Source organism: Notothenia rossii (genome assembly GCF_949606895.1).
Source record: "Notothenia rossii genome assembly, chromosome: 7".
Lineage (NCBI taxonomy): Eukaryota > Metazoa > Chordata > Actinopteri > Perciformes > Nototheniidae > Notothenia > Notothenia rossii.
In genome coordinates, this window is record NC_136905.1 from 61767289 (window position 1) to 61790164 (window position 22876).

The 22876-nt window shown below is 39.7% G+C and overlaps 1 protein-coding gene across 1 annotated transcript in view; it reads right to left on the minus strand.

Moving 5' to 3' along the window:
- Positions 1-22876, minus strand: part of LOC307046426 (ALK tyrosine kinase receptor-like) — a 514312-nt gene that overhangs the window by 332925 nt on the left and 158511 nt on the right. Inside the window, 1 exon segment of the mRNA XM_079692820.1 lies at positions 7240-7350. Within this exon segment, the coding sequence (XP_079548946.1) occupies positions 7240-7350 (111 nt within the window).

Consider the following 22876-nt stretch of genomic DNA (forward strand, 5'->3'; position numbering starts at 1 on the left):
TCAAATATGGAGGTTTGCTCAGACTGCAGCGCCTGCAGCTAAAGGCTGTAAATGAAAGCAGGGTAGGGGGATATGGGGGCAGCTGGTGGCAAGTGTCCAGTCAGTCTGTGTTGGCTTAAGAGCGAGGCAATAAATGCCAGCGGACAGCAGATGCTGTAGGGACAGCTGAGATCTATAACAGCAGCCTAAAGCTATGCTCACCGTGCCATGTTGTTACGACCAGCCTCTCACAACTATTCTTCACATCCTATATCGCTGTCCTATGCAACACAACTCAACACCACTTCACCTTTAAAAGCACATTTTCGAGTTACAAAATAGTCTACAAAATAGAGCAGGTCCTGCAAAATGGTTTTTGCTCCTGAAATCTTTCTGAACAAGATTTATTAAGTGTTAAGATTTATTTATTTATCATTGACGTGCCACATTCACATTTAAAGAATTGAAAATAGTTGGAATACAGGAGCCTTCCCATTTTAAAGCAACATTGAATGCCTGAGTCTTGTTGCATTAGGTTCCATTTAATTTTAAATTGTCATCTGAGGCCTGAATTGTGTGTTTTTCTTTACAAAAATAGATTCCCACCATAGATTGGTAAATAGACATTCACAAGAATGCAAGGAATTAAATGTTTGACATTTAAGGAAAGACACAAAACGCCCTCTTTATATTTGTCACCCATAATGCTGAAAAATAAAAACTGCACAATATAACATTACATTTGTTTTTCTCGGTTCAATCAACATTTGGGCAAATTGCACAACATTTGCGCTAATAACGATTTAATTTGTTTCTCTGAGCTGTGCCATTATTCATTTGGAGCTGTTTTTGTTGTCTTTCCGACCCAGATGTGATCCTTTCTGCTTCAGCCACATCATGCTCGCTTTACTAATCACCATCAAGGTTTTTTCAGTTTTTGCGTTTTCCCTCACATACTTCAGATGTATACAATTCAAAAGAACTGTAGTAAGCAGTGTGGATGAAGGACTGAAAAAGAAGTGGGGTGATCCATTTCTAACTGACAGCAATTACAGTGAGTGAGGATCCACTGCAGGCTGTCAGAGCCGCAAGCAGCTGAAGCAAAGTCCCAGAGTTTCACACACGGAGATGTGTTTCATAAGCAGTCGGGTGACAGTTTGGTGCTGGTGGGACTTTGAATCATCACTTACAGGATGACCTCCCACCCCTCCAAGAGGTTGGAAGAGGGTTAAGGAAAACACAATGGAGCTGTCACCTACGCAGAATGACAGGAATGGGCTCAGAGAGTCTGACGTGACACAAATGCACAAACGCCTCTCTGGGGTAACTCGGAGGATCATGTGCAGGGCTATAATATTGGGCTGGGAAGACCCAGCAGCATTGTTGGGGGTTACTCGGGGTCAAATTTGGCCCAATCAAGATTCATCTTTGACTTTAGACACCCCACCCCCTTCACCCACTATAACAATAATTTAAAACTTGTTTTGGGAGATTGTATTCTAATATTTGTCTATTATAGTCAGATAATGTAATGATCCACTGTCTTCACTATAGGAAATATGAGTGAATTGAATCACATGTTTTACTTAAATATGTGGTGTAAAGTTTTTTGGGGCTGTAAAATAAAATAACAACATGATTGTACGGTTATGAATGCATAAGTTAATTCTGATGTAGTTAAAACAATATTGTATGATAGTCATCATTTTTGAGTGTTTTGGACTGAGATAAATTATGGGTAAAAATTGACCCGCGAACACCATGAACGGTAACAGCTTTTTTTCAATACATTTCTTTGGATTTTGTGCACTAAGTTTTTACTGCTCATGTTGTGCTTCTTTATGTCTTGTTTTTTGAATTGTTTACATCCTGTAAGCTTAGTCTTTGTTTCTTTTGTTTGTTTTTTTCCCCCATAAATGAAGAAGTCAGTTGTGTAAGCCAGGGGCTTCTTGACCTCTCCTGTGACATATTATTTCTTATTATCTAGATATAATATTTGTTATCAAGATAATCAAAAGAAGTTACTAGGTATTTGTTTTGTACAACCGTAGTTCAGTGTTTGTCAATTCAGATCAGTGAAATGTGAGCAAACATGAAGTAGAGCTGTATCGCCCACATGATTACATCTCTTCTTAGCATTAATGTGGATTTCAAAAATGTAGGAAAGTAAACCATATATCAGAGGAAGAATTGTTTGATGCTGTCAAGATTTAAAATTCAGGATATTTTCATTTTAAATAACAGAGTATACATGATTAATCCATGATGGTATTCCATAGGGATATTTCTAGAAACCATAGCTTACTTGTAAAAGATCAAAGTATACCTCTTCTGCTCATGCACTCTATGTTTGCTTTTTAAAGTTAGTTTATTATGTGTGATTTAGGGATGGGTAAAGAAACCCGGTATTTATTGGGCCCAGAGGCTACATTTTTAAAGACGGTGGTATCGATAAGCTCCGACATTATCGTTTAAAAAAAGTAGAAGTACTCAGATCTTGTAGGATTCTGTAGGAATACTCTGTTACAAGTACAAGTCCTGCATTCAAAATGTTACTCAAGTAAAAGGACCAAAGCATAGCATCAAAATATACTCATACGGTATAAATACTCATTATGCACATTTGCCAAATTCAGAATAATATATATTATAATTTTGATGCATTAATGTGTGGATAGATTGCAGAGGTGGATGCAAGTCATTGTTTTGCAAGTCACAAGTAAGTCTCAAGTCTTTACGTTCAAGTCTGAGTCAAGTCTCAAGTCAGGATGGGCAAGTTCAAGTCAAGTCGAAGTCCTAAACTTTGAAAAAACCGAGTCTTAAACAAGTCATTATGTGCTTTTTACCAAATGTAATAACATCCATCAACAGAATAATACTTAATTAAAACTGCGGTCACCGACGTGCGCAGTTGTGGACGGGCCCTCGACTCCTCAGTCCTCCGGCAGCGACCCGGAAACGGATGTCGGCGCGCCGTCTCGAAGGAAAACAAATTTCTCGAGGATCGATTATCAAGGAGGCTGTCTGGAGGAGCCGTAACCGAGGATACACTGATTTAGAGGAGAGAGGAGTCTCTCTGGAGGAACTATAACCGAGGGTACACTGATGTAGAGGAGAGAGGAGAGAGGAGAGAGGAGTCTCTCTGGAGGAGCTATAACCGGGGGTACACTGATGTAGAGGAGAGAGGAGTCTATCTGAAGGAGCCATAACCGAGGGTAACAGCCAACAGGGATGTTTAAAAGAGGCGTGACACATGGCTGGACTTATCTCAACGAAGCACAGCTCTGCAAAATGTTCCGGTTGTGATTATAAGTTATTTAAGATGATCAAATGTGCATCAGACTTTCTGCCCTTTACCATTTGTTTACTCACTAATAACATCTCCCCTGGATGTTAGGCTAATTATTTACGCTAACTGCTTTCATTGTGACGCCATTTTTACAGTGAGAGCAGCTGCTGAGGTCAGTGCAGAAAGCAGAACAGTGTGTATAATATTACTCAATAATATATGCGACAGGCCTATATTACACACTGTATTTGCATGCTTTAGTACATATCTACCAATAAACAGTAGATATTTTTCATTAAACCATATAGTGCTTCACATAATAAAATATACAAGGGCTGTAGCCTGGTGTGTGTGTGTGTGTGTGTGTGTGTGTGTGTGTGGGAGGTCTCAGTAGCTTATCTGACATTTAAATGGTCAAAAATTGTACTTTTTAGCCTACAAGCGCAACCTACAAGTTGGAGCAAACGACTATTCCTTTGCAATGTAGCATCACATTGGATATGCGCTTAACTTGTCCTGGATTGGAATTTTTCCGATCATTTCCCTCGGAGGAGTTTTCAAAAATGTGCTTAAAATGCATGAGAAATGCACATTTTTCAAAATGGCCAACTTCCTGGGAGGCTGGGTAGGGCCAATGGAAGGCAATCGGAAATATGTGTGAAATAATAATAGCAATGTGTATACGGTGTTTCGTGAATATCGGAAAAACTATATGCGAGTAATTTGCGAAATGTAAATCGTCCAAAATTACGAGCTCCCCGTTTGAGCGATCGATTATTCCTTCGCAATTTAGTATCACATTGGATATGGCTGAAGGTGTCCTGGATTGGAATTTTTCCGATCATTTCCCTAGGAGGAGTTTGCAAAATTATGCTTAAAATGCATGAAAAATGCACATTTTTCAAAATGGCCGACTTTCTGGGGGGCGGGGCTAATGGAAGCCAATTAGAAATATTTTTTTTACATTCTCGAAAAGGTTGTGGGCTGTGACGTGTGTCCCAAGTTTTGTGTCCGAAGCTCATTTGAGCACATCTCAATAAAAAAAGTAAGTATAGGCCACGCCCACATTCGTCATTCGTGCGGCACTTCAAATCTCAGTTCATACTTAACCCCAGAGTATGTCTAAATTAAAAGAAAAATGATTTTATCCATCCGTTCTTTAGTTATACATTTGTGGTGTTTTTGGTGCCCCCTATAGTCTAAAATGAAAATGCTTTGATGTGCCTATTCCCCAATACAGATTGAACCTATTCACCAAAATCTGTGATATTTGATATTTATACATTGTTGATGAGTTATGAGCATTTCTTTCTAAGCCCCGCCTTTTTTGCGAATACGTTTTGATCAATGGCAGCCATATTTATCGTCTGAACATGCTCATTTCCTTCTGTAATGTGTCTGACCCTCCACCGATGCTGTATACTAAGTTTTGTGTTGAAAAAAATAAACAATTGAAATGTAATTTAATATTTCACTGTTTTTAATATGATGCCAATTTAAAAAAAGGGTTAGGGTTTAGAAAAAAAAGTAGGCGGAGCTTAGGGGTTCAAGAGGATTATATGTAGAGCAGGTCCACCTGGAAAAGTGTGCAACATTAATGTATTGTATTATTGAGGTGTCTCAAATATACGTCAATCAAGTGGCACCTGCTAACGGGGTGGTGGATGATAGGCAGTGCTTGAATTGGAATAAAAAAGGTGCCAGTACTCTAAATCCGCAACAAGTATTTGGCACAGTCATAGTATATCCTATAATGCTGGTGGGTTTGTCTCTTTACTGTATATTTTAGAAAGGCTCACTGTACTGAAACAAAATGACTCAGGGTGAATCTGAGATTAGAGGGGGTGCAGTGGTAAAGTGCTATTTTTATAAGTTGGGAGTGGACCTGACACCCTCTAGTCTAGGGGGGTCCGGGGGAATGCTCCCCCGGGAACATTTTTTTTTAAATATTAAAGTTAGATGCATCAATCTGGTGCATTTTGAGAGCAAAATGAAGAGATATATGGATACCTCTCAACATCCATAATGAAACAACTGTAAACAGATTTACTTTTTCTTTATGGATATAAAAGAAAGTAAAGCTTGACTCCTACTGGCTGGTTAAATGACTCCTCGTCCCTGAGGCCACTACCAGTTTTTTGTGCCATTTTGCTGGATTTATTTGTCAATAGCGTTGCTGCACAAAGTGATAGCCCTCTAGTTTAAATCTACTACCCAAAAAGAAACATATGGAGATGGGTTACTATTTAAAAACATTTGCAAATCTATTTGGGAACAGTGGGGCCGGGCCTCAAATTCTATAGGGGGTTCCGGGGGCATGCTCCCCCGGTAAGATTTTTTTTTAAATGTTGGACTTAAATGCATCAATCTGGTGCATTTTGAGGGGGAAATAAAGAGACTACACCCATATGAAACAAAAATGTATACATTTAATTAATCATAAAATCATAAGTACATGGCCATAACCAATAACATACAATATCCAATATGAAAAAACATTGAAACTTGTTTATTTATTTGTTTTTGGTTCATTTATAGTTGTGAGTGTGTCTGGGCTCCTGAATCGGCCTCTCCTGTCTCCCTCCTCTCCCCCCTGCTCCTCTTTGAGGCAACAGCAAAGACTAGTTTTAGCTCTCAACAAGTTTATCTTACCTTTTTTCACCTAGTTAACATTTTGTTTGTATTATTCATGCATATTTTACTAATCACTACCCCCTCAAATGGAAATATGTGTTTACATAAATGGTGACCGAACCGTTTGAGACCCACTGAGATAACTTAAACTAAGTTAACTATCTAAAGACTCAGAAAGTAATTTACCTCACGAGAGCTGTAGTTATCAGCTTCTCAGTCTGACAGCAAGGGACTCTCCCTCCACCTTGTTGTTGAAACAGCTCCTTATATCCGTTAGCGCAGCTAGCTAGCACCAGATGCTAACAACAATACACGTAATCGGTGCGCGCGCTTTCTCGCTCGCTCGCGCCACACATACACCAACACACACCCTTCCGAGCTTGAATGACACACAGAGACCAATCGAGGGCATTAGTATGATCTGTATGAAAGTGGCAATGTCGGCAGGCCACATCATGTAGACAGCCAGTCACCCTCTGTGAGGCAGAGACAGACCCACATTTGCGCTGCGTTGCGTTTACAATATATACGTATATTGCCGGCGGCTGAGTACCGGCATTTCACTGAGTACCGGCACCTTGCCGGTACTCAGTAAGAAGTGCCGGTACCACATGGGTAAAAATCAGAAGTGCCGGTACTGCGTACCGGTGAGTACCGGCCCAATTCAAGCACTGATGATAGGTTTAAATCTAAAAACTTATTTTTCAAACATTATTATTTTTCTTTTCTTTTTCTTTCTTTTGTTACTTTTTTTTTTAGCGGTCCGCGACCTACCCGCACCACACGATCAACAGGTTGGCAACCACTGGTTTAGAGTAACTATCAAATATTATGACCAAACTTTAACTTTTTTATTGTAATTTCCCAAACGTTTTCTTTTTGCCCTGGAGCCTTGACTTTTAGTTTTTCATGTTCTTTCATTAGGATTTGCATTGAATAGGTGTACTTCCCACAGCCATTTGTTATTCATCACAGTAAATCAGCATTTTTCAGCTTCCCAACAACCTTTGCATTACATACAGAGAGAGACAACATGTAAACATGAGTACATTTGTGCATACTAAGTTTCCTGCAGAGATTAATTACAGCTACTTCTATGAGCTGTAATTTGCATCTGAGTCCTAGTGTGGGTCACAGAAAGGCTGATTAACAGAAATTCTGTTTTGTGAGGGTGCCAGTTCTGAGGGTGGAGGGCGGGCGGTACAGAGACGTTTATGTGTACTGATGTAGGGCTGATGCCGGGTGTCACGGCCGATTGGTAACAAAAGGATGTTTGGAGGACGGAAGCATCTCAGCCTGTCCGTCTGTCTGAGCAGAACTGACAATGCCCCACTCACCTGACATGGGCACGGAGTCGTTGGGAAAGCGCAGGTCGTCCTCAGCTACCCAGGAGAAGCTCCAGTACCCTCTAGGAATGCTAGCAGCACTTCCACCTGCCAATGGTTCGCCTGCAAAAACAGCAAATCAACATTATACTATTACAGCACACACAGTGACAAAAGACAAGACACCTTTTACAGCTATATGCAAACATTCTTTAAAATAACCTTTAAAGCATGTACACTTGTTAAAATAGGAGCCCAAAGGACTAATGTAAAGCCTTAACAAGGCTAAGGAATTATAATTTGTCCTTAGCTGCCTGCCCTTCCTTGCGAGCCATCAGGGCGCCAAATATGTTCCCTTTAAGGCATTCAATTAAATATTGATTACCCTTTTCTGTGTTTATTTTTGCCTGACGGGTTGCCATTGATTTGGAATCCATGCTGAGGTCTTATTCGTTTGGCAGGCTTACTCACTCATTGCTCGACTATAGTCTTTTTATCATCTGTAAATATTATGCAATCTCGGAGTTTCACCTTCAAAGTGTAAGAAAAACATAATGTCAAGAGTCAATGAAATGTCTACAATATTGGTACGGAAGATAAATAGCTGGAAAAAATTCAAGCAGTGACACCAAGAACTTGAGTCAGTTTTAAAAAAGTGCAAGAGCCCTAATGAATTGGTTATTGGATATCGATAGTCTGTATATTTACCTGAGATGTTTGCCTGATTTGGTTTGACTCTCTCCTCACCTTCTAAATTCAAGCTAATTATCCAAAGATCGAACAGACGTCCATTGCTGTAAAGTAGATTCAACAACTTTCTCTTAAGACTTCAGAACCCTCACCTCTCCCCACCCACACACCACTCTCTCTCACACAGTCCTCAGTCCATGTATAATTATTACACAGTCACAGACCAATACACCACTGCCTCCGATGGAGACTCCTGCATCAATCCTGCATTTCAAATTAGCCTTGAAGAGCGATTCATCGTAAATGATGCCTTTCATGGCACTTAACAGAGCAAAAGTTGGTTGCAGCAAAAGAACACACATGCTATTCAGGGTTCAGATGCCCACTGACACACACAGCGGGTAACCTGAAGAAGGGTTTTGTTTTTATTTATTGGTTCTCTCCATTTATATATGTCAAAGTCACTACATTTGTAATCTATAGCATGCCGTAAATAAGAGCTCCAGTTTAACAGTGTAATTATCCAAGGACATACTATGTTTCTAAAACTAAAGTCTCATGTATTTTTCTCACAGCAGAGCACGAAGCCATGCTGACCTTCCCATGATACACAATTGCTTTTAACTAGCCTATAAGACAACAACTCAAAACAACTCTTCAATTCCGGTAAGACCAAGACAAGGTGTGATTTCAAGTTAATCATTGAATTAAAATTCTTCGTAACCACATTTACTTTTCACAAAAGAAAGGCTGACAGGTAATGCTATTAAGAAACTGTAATGTGAAATGACATCTAAACATTTACATGTTCAGCCTTAAAGGATAGGCCTAAAGAAGGAACCTGTTCACTAGCTGAAAGAATGGTCAAGCACAATACAAGTGTGTTTTGCTATGGAGCGGTTCTTTGTTCTAAATGCATCGGGATGGAGAACTTGACATCAATGGCAATGACTGTCATGATTCCCAGCTAAAAAGAAGCTGAAGAAGAGAAATGAGAACAAAATGAAATAATTTATTACAAGGTCAACAGACAAGTATAGATAATAAGCAATTGGTAAAAGAGAAGCGGTTATAATAATAATAGCTTGGATTTATATAGCGCCTTTCATGAGACCTTTACAAAGAAGAACAGGGGCAAAACAAACATAACAACACAGTCGGGCAACCAGTCAGACAGACAAAACAGAAAATAGATTAGGGGCCAGAGGCCTTGGTAAACAGGTAGGTCTTGAGGGCCCTTTTGAAGGCGCCAAGCGTGGGGATTATGTCCATTATTGTACTAAGTAGCCCTTTCCACAGACTTTAGATTAGATGTTTTTGATTTGACTGCACTTCCTGTACTTCCTTGAATTCAGGAAAATAGTCAAAATCCTGAACCTTTCCATCACTTAATTGTGCATATTTTTCCCGATTGAGGATCAGGCAAGAGGAGATGACTCTAGCCCATAAAGACTGGTTTGGGGTCAACAGCAGTCAGATACAGGGGAATCTGTCTGGTTGGTCGGATAATGCATGGTGGCAGTCTGCTGCTAACTGTTTGGTTGGCTGCCTGGTAGCTGTAGCTGCTGAAGAGGGTGAGCCGACCGGCTGTTGTGAGAGGTGGATGGCTGACTAGCTATCACACGAGTGGCATTTCTCGGTGTTTGTGGGGCATGTTTAACCTTACACGCCATATGGTTTGTTTGCAAATAACAATTTGAGAAGCAGGCATTTGAAAGTGTTTGGAAAAGGGCAGGCGCTTTAAAAAATAATACCTGGCGGCTGATTGGATTAACCATCTGTCAATCCACCGAGAAAAGCCTTAACTGCGGTTCTTTGCCCTTCTCGTAGCAAAGATCCGTTAGTTATGTTATAACTGATGCTTTGCAGCGTCTAAATTACCTTTTTAGTAGCTGCCACTGATGTGCATTCATAAACGAAGTTGACTGTTGTGGACACTGGCAGTTGGTAACACATTACTTGAAGCTTGAAAAGATAGATTTGTGATCTTGTGATCCATTTTCATGAGACTTCCAACAATCTACCTGTGTTTGCAAGGTAAGGGCATGCTTTCAATATGTCCCAACCTCAGTGATGGGATAAAATAATTCAACTGTCAATATTCAAGTAGTCAAAATGAGTCTCTTAAAGGCTGTGTCAGCTCAACCTTACAGTATACAAAGAACAGACATCTAAAAAAGGGAGCTTCGAATAGGATCATCTCTGCATTAAAGGAGAGCCAGCTAAGGTGGTCCATGTGTCCGAGCAGGATGTGTCCCTCCAGGTGATGCTATTTTGAGCATCTGCAATTGGGAGGAGACACAAGGGCAGAGCCAGAACATGCTGGCCTACTAACACCTAAAAAAGCTCCAGAATGTGTTGGAACATGCTACTGTAATTTAGAGTCCATGTGACCTTGGTTTGCTTGACACAAAACATAAAACATATTTGAATTTAAAACTGGATCTGTCGACTCTATGATTATATAAATGAGCTTCGTAGTTTCTAGTCACCACACTGATATAAACTGAACTTGTATAACAAACCATGGGAAAGTGAATAAAATGGCTCTCACGGATGACTTTGTTCATGGTAGATGTCTTTAGCTTTGTAATGATGTCAAAACAGTACAGGGGGTATAAATACACAGAACAACACAACATTATCTATGTTTCTACTATGCACATATTTATGAGGAAGCAATGAGTTAGAAGCAGCCATGCACTGAGAGCCGACACATCATTACTATTGCTCTTCTATTAGAATAATCCTATTCCCTTTCACTTTATACAAAAAAAGTAATAAATGTGCAAATGTGTTTTACGAAAAAGAAAAAAAGAAACGCTACTCTAATCAAGATTTGCTTTCACAAACTGACAAATAAACGTTTTTTACTTGAGAAAGTCTTATCAGCATAAAGTTTTTTGTATACAATGTTAGGACCAACATTAGGATATCGTATATAAATAAGAAGACTGTTGTGGCAGATTCTGGCTTACAGATCAAATCCCCTCTGACATGTGCATGAATCAAGAGAGAGGTTTTTCTAGCAGGTGAGTAAATTGAAGCACATGTTGAGAAAATCCTAATGAATCACAGCAGTTGCATCTTGAATTAAGTTATTTTCAATGCTTAATCTCAAAAGATAGTATGTCAACACAACTTTACATAGATGTTCTTAACTGAGTTTTAGAAATCCTGTTAGTTTTCCTGTGAGGAGCCTGTGAAAAGATCCTCACTGTAATGTTGCTCAAATTGTACTCATGGAAAAAAATATTGCTGGCAGCCCTGTCAGCCACACAAGTATGTGCATAACAAACACGAACACTCCTGTCCTGTGCACACAGTCAGTAGTGCATGTACAATTCACCACTACAGAGGAGAGTTGACTCAGCTCAGTGAACAGTCTAATTCTGTCCTGCCCACACTCCAAAATCCTTCAAATGCTTTGTGGATTTATCAATGAGGCTTGACTCAACCTGTCACTTCAACATGGCTGTGCACGGACATACATCTCTCTCAGTCCGTCTCTTTTTCACTCTCAGATGCCCATATCTGTTTGAATTAGACGGAAGTAGATCCAAGTAGTTCTTGCAAAATCCTTACAATTAAAGCCAAAGGGAGAAACAGATAGCTTGCAAGGTACGAGAGGAAGCCTTTTGAGGGGGTAGTTATATATGATGTATGTGGTGCTTGTGGGCTTTGTTTCACTAGTGAAATTATCCAGAACTGAAGCAAATTATCCATGAAAAGGGAAGGCAGGGTAAGTGTACAGGTAGTGGATTTGTAGAGCCCCTTTCACACATGCACTGCAACCCTAAATCTAGACATAAGGTGTTCGTAACATTCAAGCCAGAAATCGAACAGAGATCACCATGCCAGCTACCTCGTACAATGTCTGCGTGATATCCGATTGAGCTAATGTATGAATAAAGCTGCACCTTGTACATTTAATATCCAACAACTGGGCTTGTTAATTATGTTTGTAAAGCGGCTGGCATGAAACCAGAAAAAAACTAACATCTGCGGGTGTACAAGGGTCATATACATGAAAACGCATATGAACATGTCTGATTGGAGAAAAGCTGTAAAGAAGGATTTTAGGTCCTAACATTTGCGTAAAGCAAAACAGATTTTCCAATAACTGAGAATGCTTTTAGCAAGGACAATCTTGGAGTGTTATATTTGTGAGAGGGAAACAATACACTAACCATATTCCCTAAATATGGGTATTGTCCGGGATTTATATTATAAGATGGCTGTATACAAACAAGACCTGGCAGCTGGTTTGGTTGCATGTCACTTGCATATAATTTAATCTAAAATGTTTGCAGTTAAATTAGGCATTTCTAATAAGACGTCTGGTAATGTAACGAAACACAGCTGGAGTATCAAACCGCTACAGCTAATTAAAAGGCAAATGAGGGAGCCACCGGTTTACGCTAGTGGATTTCCATACTGCTTTGACTTGTGCCTCACAATTGTCCTCTTCTTTGTGCCCCTTAATTAAAGATTTACCTTGGGATACATACATTACTGCCTAAATAAATTGATTACCTGTCTAGCGCAGTGACGTGTCATTAAATGCTCGTCAAAGTCTGCCAGCACCACATCAGGCAGCTGAGGCCAGGAATTGGCTGCGTTCTCTCTGCTACAAAAGACTGCATTGATTTCCATCAGAGCAGCCCTGATGTCCATTAAGCATCCCGACTTTCATTAAGACCTTCACAGAATTCCACACGTTGCCAAGCCCAAAACATGTGTGTGAGCACAGAGTCATTCTCACACACACACTTTCATCCTGAGTACACTTCTCACTGGAGACCTCCTCCAGCAGAGCCAAAGTGATCTCCAATTAAACAGTCTTTAAGAAGGAGTGTGCTGACAGTAAATAATTCATAAATGTCTCATCTACATTAATAGGGGTGTCAAGTTTTTCTTAATTCTTAAATTGTGTTCTTACGTCTGGCATCCGAGGTTAATCAGGGTTAAATACATGAGGCCTATTTAAAGTGTTCATGTTAATATATCATCTAGCATGCTTTAAGACTAAGAGGGGATGGGTTATTTCTAAGAGGCTTTCTGTTTTTATCACATGATACTGGTACATGATGTTCTTTTTTAAGCATTAACCTTGCTTGTAAACAAGCTGGGATTCTGTTTCAAAAGTAGGTTGCTGCCCATAAGCCTTGGTTTAAGGCCTTAGCTCTGCTTAGGTTCAATCAGAAAGACTACCTTCACAGCTAATTATTTCTTGATTCTGTCACTTCAGTTGCTCTTTGGTAACCAACTCCATTGTTCAATGATTTCCATCAGCCAATCACGCTGCTGCTGTAACACTTCAAATCCGTTCTCCTGCAGCCATCTGTCATTTTAGGGTATATCACTGCACCAGTCACCTCTAAAGCTCATCACATGTCCATTCCTTATCAAATCAAATATTAGCATTCCCTTCCACCTATCACCATGACAACCAGTGTCTACGCCCCATGGAAAGGGGGCTTCCTATTCCACGGCATCACCAAACCCCTTTTTGGAAGCATTCAGGATGTAAAGCTAATACACGGCCTAACAAATTACAAAGGTCTTGCCAATTTCCGACTCCTATATGAGGAAATGTAACGTTATACTTTTAATATTTTAAATAATTTAACTAGTTAATAGATTAGTAGTTTTAATTTAGATAAATACTTACACATCAACTTTTAATTGTGCGCTTTGGACGTTAGGCATGCAGTCGGAGTAAATGAGCTCCTATTGCAGTAGACTTCACAATGAGTAGAGACAGATACACAACACATGATGAAACAGAGGCTATGCCAAACACCAACAGCATCACACGAATGCCTTCTAACAGCACTTAAGATGCTCCTCTAAGTAAAGCGTGTACATTCGACATGTGTACCCGGAATTCAGAGTAAGATCAAGCGCTGTTTTGTCTCTCAAGGCAAACACCAAATACTTTTTATCAAAGAAATGGATCATAAGGCTTCTGTCTGAAAGCATCATGCTGGGGAAGAAAGGGCTGCGCAGTGACAATGAAGATGTCAACTGGGCTTCACTGATGCTCATTAAAGAAAATGATGTTGCCTTTGTACACTGATGCCTCTTTTTCTTTGAGGCTTTGCTCCAACAGTTGTGCTCCAAAACATACAGCAACACCTATTAACATTCTGCAATCCAAGTATACACAAATGAAGCATTAAAGACTCCTTCACAGATGCAGTGTGGCATCTGATGTTGGAGAGAAAGTTATCCAGTCCCATTTGCTATGCTCTGTAAAATAGATTGTGGCCACAGGGTGTCTGTTTTAATGATGGAAGCACTTAATTCATTGTTGTTTGTAGCAGTAAAGTGTTTTTATTTATTGCATGTACAGCACTTTGGCTCGACCAAAAATCGTTTTAAAAATGTGCGATATATAAATAAAACTTGATTTGATGTAAGACGCCTTTAGTTTTACGCACATGTTTACTGTGCATAGACCACTGTCAGCTAACTTCTTTTTTTTTTTAAATCCCATTATATTAGTTTAGGCTATAGCACCACCACAACCAAGGCAAGATGTCTCATTCACAGCATGCTCAGACGTCTTTAACATAATGGTTTATCTGCCAAGAAATGTCATGCCAAAGACGAGGCAGGACGCTAATGCATGCATGAGTTTTGAAATAGAAGCGGTTATATTGTGGTCCCATTCATTTGAACTTGTGACACACAGCTCGTGAAGGCAGTAAAGGTGTGTCCCCTTCACCTACTAGAAATAGTGTCACTTATATGTTATGTCATATACAAATAAACATTTATTAATACAGAATTCGCCTCTGTATTTTTCTAAATCAATAATCAGTGATAGTTGTCTGTGTATACAACATCCATGGTTACATTGTAAAGTAAAACTACAAATGGCCTTTCATAAATACATTTTGGACTGACACTGACTGGGCCTAACATACTGAGCATTCGACACCACTGCACCCCTTATGCTGGGTCTAAATACAGTCAAGTTTCAAATGTAATGATTAATAAACAAAGTTATATTATAAGTTATTATTATTAATAATGCAGAAACACAGAGGGAGACTTACTATTGGAACATTTGAGCTATATAACATATTGCAGTTCATCAAGTCTTGCCCATCTTCAAAGTGTTTGCCTCTGATGCCAGGGTGTCTAGTTGCATCATCAAAGCACCGACCACGATCTGAACTGGCCTTACTTAATGGGCTGAGGCATTGATTCATTTTGAAGCTCCTCCCTTTACTCAGAAGACAACCAACATGTTGCCGTGTGCGAGTATAATGAATAGTTTGATATGTAATGCACATGCAGCATGAATCATCCATCAAAGAGCGAGTAGTACCAAAGCTCACTGTGAAAGAGGATTATAATAAATTCTGAAATGACGGTATCCCTTGGATTCTGATCTATTACCACTCTCTGGGGCACAACATCTGAAACAATTATGCTATGAGAGTGAAAACTATATGACGTTAAAATGACAGACACAGGCACTGGAACAGTTTTCCTTTAATAGATGCTGAAGTAAATATAACATTGCTCTACTCTCAACCAGATTTTGTTCAATGTATCAATCCTCATTCCTCCTTCCTCATTGCATTCCTCCAAGCAACCGCATGTAGGGTTGAGTCACATCAATTCATATTTTGAATGAGAAACTGAAATATGTTATGTCTTCTTACAATTTTTAGAAAAACTTAAAGAGAAAGCTCATTGTCTTAAGAGTTTTGTATTTAGAGAGCTGTTAAAGCAAATTAAAATAAAACAGTCCTTTCCTGGTCAGCGATAACAGTGGAGGATCTTTTAGCTCCAAAATATCTAATCTCATAAATATTTATCTCAGTATACTATGGAAAGGGATGCTTTTAAAAACGAATATGTTATGACCACACAATTCCACCTCTTCACATTTATTACATGGGATTAAAGCTAGCAGTTACAACATACTGAGTGTAGTTATAATTAGGGGGAAAAAAACTCCGACCCCATCAACTTGCATAGTTTACTTCCAAGCCAAATGACAGGCTCTCCCGGTTTCCACAAATAATCAACATCTATTGCTGACAATAAAGTCAAACAGAACTACAGTACAGCCACAAGGAAGTTCCTTTATGCTCATTGACTGACTACTTTCAACTAACTAATCATGAAAAAGCCCAACAAACAAAATACAACCACAACGGTTCCCCTACTTTACTGTCAAGAAGGCCCAACTGCAGATAAAGAAGATGGATATAATTATCCTTTATTTATCCAAAGATGGGACAGACCCAGGTAAAGGGTCAGAAAACAAAAATACTGTAAAGGAGCCAGTGAATATACTGCAAAGGTGAGTGAAGAAGTGAATGAGATACAGGCAGGGCTGATGAAGAAAGTGGGAACATGTGTGTTGATGGGTGGAGCAAACAGGTGACAGGGGAAAAAAGGAAAAGTCTGAGGGCGTCTGGTGATCGGTTGGAAGATGTCAGTAAAGGGGCCTATAGGGAATAGAGAATGTGGCTTGAGAGGAGGGACAGAGAGACTGACTGACACCTATATTATGTTGAGAAAAAGAGGGTCATGTTCAGTCATGCACAAATAAAAAAGGTGCAGAGGGCAAAAGTGAAGATGTTTCATCCTCAACTAGAAACTAATGCCCCCTAAGAGATCTGACACATTTGCGGGCTTTATTGAAAAGAAAACATTTTAGAACAAGAGTAATATTATTTATTACATCTGCCAAGGATGCTATGCTGGTATTTTGGCAAACCAAGATGGGTGGAATGGTGGAGGTCTGCACTGTAGATGCCAGTCTGCCTTTTCTTCACTTGTACATGAGGGGGAATGAGCAAGAGACGCTGGCTCAAGTATCTGCAGCCCTTACACCCTGCTTGTCCCTGACGCCACACCAATCAATCTCCACTAGCTTCAACAGCTGATGCGACACAAACGTAACATTAGAGAGCTACCAGCCTTCTTTGAGTAAGAGGTGATTCTCACGAAACCACCTTTGGTCATGTCTGCGAGGAATTGACAGACACAATTACAAAAATAATACAAATAATCAATTCTATATCAAACTACATTGTGTATTTTATGTGTTACTATTGCCATTTTTGTAGTTGAGGTAGTATTTCATATTTTCTTCACAATTTTTCCATGTAGAAATTCATTATCGCAATGCGTCCAGAGTTTTTTTTTTACATTTAACCCCAAAATATCACAATAAATCTGCACAATTTAATAGATACGTAAAAACAAAAGATTATTGAAATGGTACATTCTTACTGGTAATGTAATTATTTGGGGTCTAACATTTATTAATTAAAATATTTTTGGATTAATATGTGTGTCCGGAGCATGTGGCGTTCATTACCGATGCACTGCCTATTTGGCCCCATAAAAATTCCTGTTTGTTTAAATAAACCATTTTACCCATGATGCATTGTATGGAAGAGAAGATGCAAGATGGTTACAAGGTAAGATGTACTTTCAAGGTCAAGCTATAGATATGTTCAAGATTACATTTACTGACACCCCAGTGTACACTACTAACTGTCATTACCGTAATGGGGTATTATGTAATGTTTTTTAAAAAAGTTATTGATTCCAAAATCAATAGAAAAGTAGCTTTTATAGGGCCAGAATGATAGTGCAAATATTTCTTCTGTAGCATCATGGCTATGCTAACTATTATTTTAGCTAGTGTTACGGTCATTCATTACCGTAATGCTCTGCATTCATTACCATGTCATATAGGAGGCTGTTACAGTAATGAACAAAATTGTTGCGGTAATGAAAAAAATGTGTGCAGCTATGTATGGTGAGCTTTAACTATAAAGAAATAATGTATATTTATTATTTGAATCTAATTTATTTAATTAATACTGAATCCCTCTTGAAATTAAGGTCAGAAAAGATGGAAAGGAAAAGGGCAGTTTCCAAGGTGAGGGTGGTGAAGCACAGAGAGAAAGTGTACAGCAACCCAGAGCTGCTGGAAGAGTACAGAAGGAAGGAAAGAGAGGTTAGAACAGGACATCTTCACATTGTGTGTGAGAGAGTGAGTGAGAAAGAGGGAGAGACAGAGAAAGAGAGAGACAGAGAGAGAGACTCAGAAAGAGAGACTGAGCACATCATTCAGTATACTGTAATTCTATAATTGATTTTTGTATACCTACCATTTTACAGATATCAAAGGAGAAAGGCAAAGGGGCATTTGAAGCCTATTGCAGCATTAACAGCTAAACAGCAAAAAAAAAACACGAACAAAGTGGAATGAGAATTCCATGAGATACAAAGAAAGAAAAAGACGCCTCAATGCAATTATGAATGACAGCCCGCCCTCAGACAGCCTGCCCTCAGATACATCTAGCATGGCAGATGACCTAAGACAACAAAGTATCCTACAGCCCAGAGATCAAAATGTCAGTCAGGGCACACCATCAACCTCCAGTCCAACATCAACACCAAGACAGAAAATGTCTGTAAACTTTAGAGATCAAAATGTCAGTCAGGACACACCATCAACCTCCAGCCCAACATCAACACCAAGATGGAAAATATCTGTAAACCCCAGGGATCAAAATATCAGTGAGGGCACACCATCAACCTTCAGCCCAAAGACATCAACACCAAGATGGAAAACATCAGTAAAACTGAGGAAAAAACTTAACAGGACACAGAGGATGGTTAAGACAAAAGAAAAAGAGCTTGACAAACTGCGGAAGAAGGTAAAAAGACTTGAAGCAAATCGGGCTGCAAAAGGTTGCACCAGGGGTTTGCTTGGGACTCAAAACAAGACTCACAAAAAGAGAGTTGAGGTTGCAAATAACAAAAGGAATAAAATGAGAAAGCTTGTCCAAAGGTTTTTGCACAGATTGTGAGATTAGAAGAAGTGGCCAAATCTACAGGAAGAGGTCTCTCACTGACACAATGGAACATCTCCAAAAGCTTTATCTAAGTGAGAATCCAAGCCTGACGATTTCCCGATCCCAGTTTTGCAAGCACAGACCTTTTTGGATTGTGAGTCCTAAAGTCCAAGATAGAGAAACCTGTGCCTGCAAGATCCATGAAAATGTTACCAACAAGGTAAAAAAACTGCATCAGCTTGTGGTTACGAGCTGCACGTCCCCATCTGAGTTGGTAACTTCAACAGTGTGTGATAGGAACAACATAGAATGCATGTACAAGAGATGCAGCACCTGCAAAGACAACACATTCCTTGCAATGATAGACCCTGACACAAAAAACAACATTGTGTCATGGAATGAGTGGGTCACAAGAACCACACCATTCACAAAGAAACAATCTGATGGTACGTCAACTGTAGTTGATGCAAAAAACACGGCTCTCGAGAAAAAAGTGGCCAGCACTGAAAAACTAGTGGAGCTAACCAATAATGACTTGCCTAAATTCAGCATTCACCTGTACAATATTGCACACCAGTTTACACGGATAAAAGAGCTGAAAGAGAGTTTGGCAGAAGGTCAGGTTGTTGTACATTTTGACTACAGTGAAAATTACAACTGTAAATGGTCTAAAGAAATCAAGGACACACACTTTGGCGGATGTCACAAACAGGTGACCTTACACACAGGAGTTCTGTACTTCAGTGAGGGGCAGTCTGAAGCATTCACCACGGTTTCAAGTTGTCTGCGGCACGATGCAGTGGCTACATGGGCACACCTGGATCCAGTGTTGGAGCACATAAAAACCAGTCACCCTTCAGCAAAGAATATCCATCTTGTGTCTGATGGGCCAACGTCACAATATCAGAATAAGGTGTCATTTACTTGGCATCCACCGTGCCTTTTATAAAGGGATTCAAGTCCGTAACCTGGAATTTTAAAGAGGCATCACATGGAAAAGGGGCTCCGAATGGTGTTGGGGGAGCACTGAAGAATCTAGCTGATAGACTGGTGGCTTATGGAACCGACATACCTGATTGCTGCACAACCTGTCCAAGCAGTTATCTGTGAGGCTCTTTAAGGTGACAGAAGAGAAGGTTGAAACATATCGGGAGCTGGTACCTCCATCTCTTAAAACAGTGCAGGGTACACTGAAAGTTCATCAGGTAAGGAATTATAAAGTAAACACTCAATCACATTCAGACACAATCTCTATCCATTTCACTCACTCGCTGACTATTCTAAATGTGTAATTTCACCTGTTTTCTCACATTTTTTACAGCTTGTTTCAACAGATCCAGGTAAGATAAAAGTGAGGGAGGTGTCTTGCTTCTGCAGGCCCACCTGTGACTGCTACTCTCCTCTCTACTCATCCTCAAAGAAAATGCAGCAAGTGAAGGAAAGGCTGAGGAATCCATTGAGGTTGGGCAATGGATGCTGGTCGAGTATGATGGTGACCTGTATCCTGGCACTGTGACACAGCTATGAATGTGCTACAGTTGAGTTAATGGGTAGTATTATATCTCATTCCCTGTGTTTTTACTATTACTACTTTTGTATGTGATTTTACTATTACAGGACTGTCTCAGAAAATTAGAATTTATTTTCTGTAATGCAATTAAAAAAACAAAAATGTCATACATTCTGGATTCATTACAAATCAACTGAAATATTGCAAGCCTTTTATTATTTTAATATTGCTGATTATGGCATACAGCTTAAGAAAACTCAAAAATCCTATCTCAAAAAATTAGAATAGTTCCTCAGACCAAGTAAAAGAAAAAGATTTATAACAGCAAAACACAATCAAACATTTGAAAATGTCCATTAATGCACTCAGTACTTGGTTGGGAATCCTTTTGCACGGATTACTGCATCAATGCGGCGTGGCATGGAGGCAATCAGCCTGTGGCATTGCTGAGGTGTTATGGATGCCCAGGATGCTTCAATAGCGGCCTTTAGCTCATTAGCATTGTTGGGTCTGGTGTTTTTCAGCTTCTTCTTCACAATACCCCACATATTCTCTATGGGGTTCAGGTCAGGGGAATTTGCAGGCCAATCGAGGACAGTAATGCCATGGTCAGTACACCAGTTACTGGTGGTTTTGGCACTGTGGGCAGGTGCCAGATCATGCTGGAAAATGAATTCCTCATCTCCATAGAGCTTTTCAGCAGACGGAAGCATGTAGTGCTCTAAAATCTCTTGGTACACAGCTGCATTTACTCTGGGCTTGATGAAACACAGTGGACCAACACCAGCAGCTGACATGGCTCCCCAAACCATCGCTGACTGTGGGAACTTCACACTGGATTTCAAGCAACTTGGATTTTGCTCCTCTCCAGCCTTTCTCCAGACTCTGGCGCCTTGACTTCCAAATGAAATACAAAACTTGCTTTCGTCTGAAAAGAGGACTTTGGACCACTGTGCAACTGTCCAGTGCTTCTTTTCCTTAGCCCAAGTCAGACGCCTCTTCCGTTGTCTTGAGTTCAGAAGTGGCTTGACCATGGGAATACGGCTATTGTAGCCCATTTCCCGGACACGTCTGTGAACAGTGACTTTTGATACCTGGACTCCAGCTTCAGTCCACTGTCTTTGAAGCTCCCCCAAATTCTGGAAGCGACTCTTCTTCACAATGCTGTTAAGGCTGCGGTCATCTCTCTTGGTTGTGCAGCGTTTCCTGCCACATTTCCCCCTTCCAACAGACTTTTTGTGGATGTGCTTTGAAACTGCACTCTGTGAACAGCTTGCTCTTTGAGAAATTTCTTTTTGTGTCTTACCCTCCTGATGGAGGGTGTCAATGACGGTCCTCTGGACAGCAGTCAGATCAGCAGTCTTCCCCATACTTGTGATTTAGTTTACTGAACCAAGCTGAGTGTTTTTCAAGGCTCAGGAAACCCTTGCAGGTGTTTCGAGTTAATTAGACGATTCAAGTGATTCGTTGAACACCCTACTAGTATACTTTTTCATGATATTCTAATATTTAGAGATAGGATATTTGAGTTTTCTTAAGCTGTATGCCATAATCAGCAATATTAAAATAATAAAAGGCTTGCAATATTTCAGTTGATTTGTAATGAATCCAGAATGTATGACATTTTTGTTTTTTTAAATTGCATTACAGAAAATAAAGAACTTTATCACAATATTCTAATTTTCTGAGACAGTCCTGTATTTGTTTATTTGTTTCACTTTCGTGTCTAATTGCACTATCCTGTCACTTGCAATACATATTTATATGTTTTCTACTATAGATTGTGGAAGACCAGTTTGAGGTGGATACGATGAACTGTGCTGGGGAAAACCAATTCTTTTATCCCTCCATTGGTTTTCCTGGAGACAAAGTGTGGTACTTTAGAGACAACATAAAAGGACATGATCCCTGAGCCAATGCCAGCAACATCCTCTGCCAGGCATTTTAGTGTTGCTGCAGAAATGTGGGACAAATGGAGGAGGGGAGAGGAAAGGAGATACGAGGAGATGAGGGGAGAGGAGATGGGTGGAGATTAGGGGAGAGAAGAGATGTGGGAGAAGAGAGAGACGTATGATATGACGTACGTTAATTGTTGGTAGTTGTTGATTACTGTTGATTAGATGTTGAAGAGAGTGAGGAGAAAGCAAAGGAGATGGGAGGATATGGGGGAGAGGAAAGGAGATAGGAGGAGATGTGGGGAGGGGAAGAAGAGGAGAGGAGGGCAGAGGGGAGGGGATGTGGGAAAGAGAGGAGATATGTATAAATTGTTGTTAGGCCCAATTGTTGTTGGTTGTTGAAATGTCATTAAATGAAGCCATATTTGTATTTGGTCAATAAAGGTTTTTAATAGACTTTTTTTACTTGTCATTCTCTAAATATATATATTATTTAGTAGCCCTATACATTTGAAGTTGTGTAAAATATTAGCCTGCATATAATTTGGTTGGAATTCCAAACAAATGGCTACTGATACATTTGAGTCCATGTAAGGTCATTACCATAAAAAAAGCTTTTCATTACCGACATGCTCTTTTCATTACCATAACACTTCCTTAATAAGTTAATATTTTGATAGGAATATGGAAAATCTTCAAATTTTTAT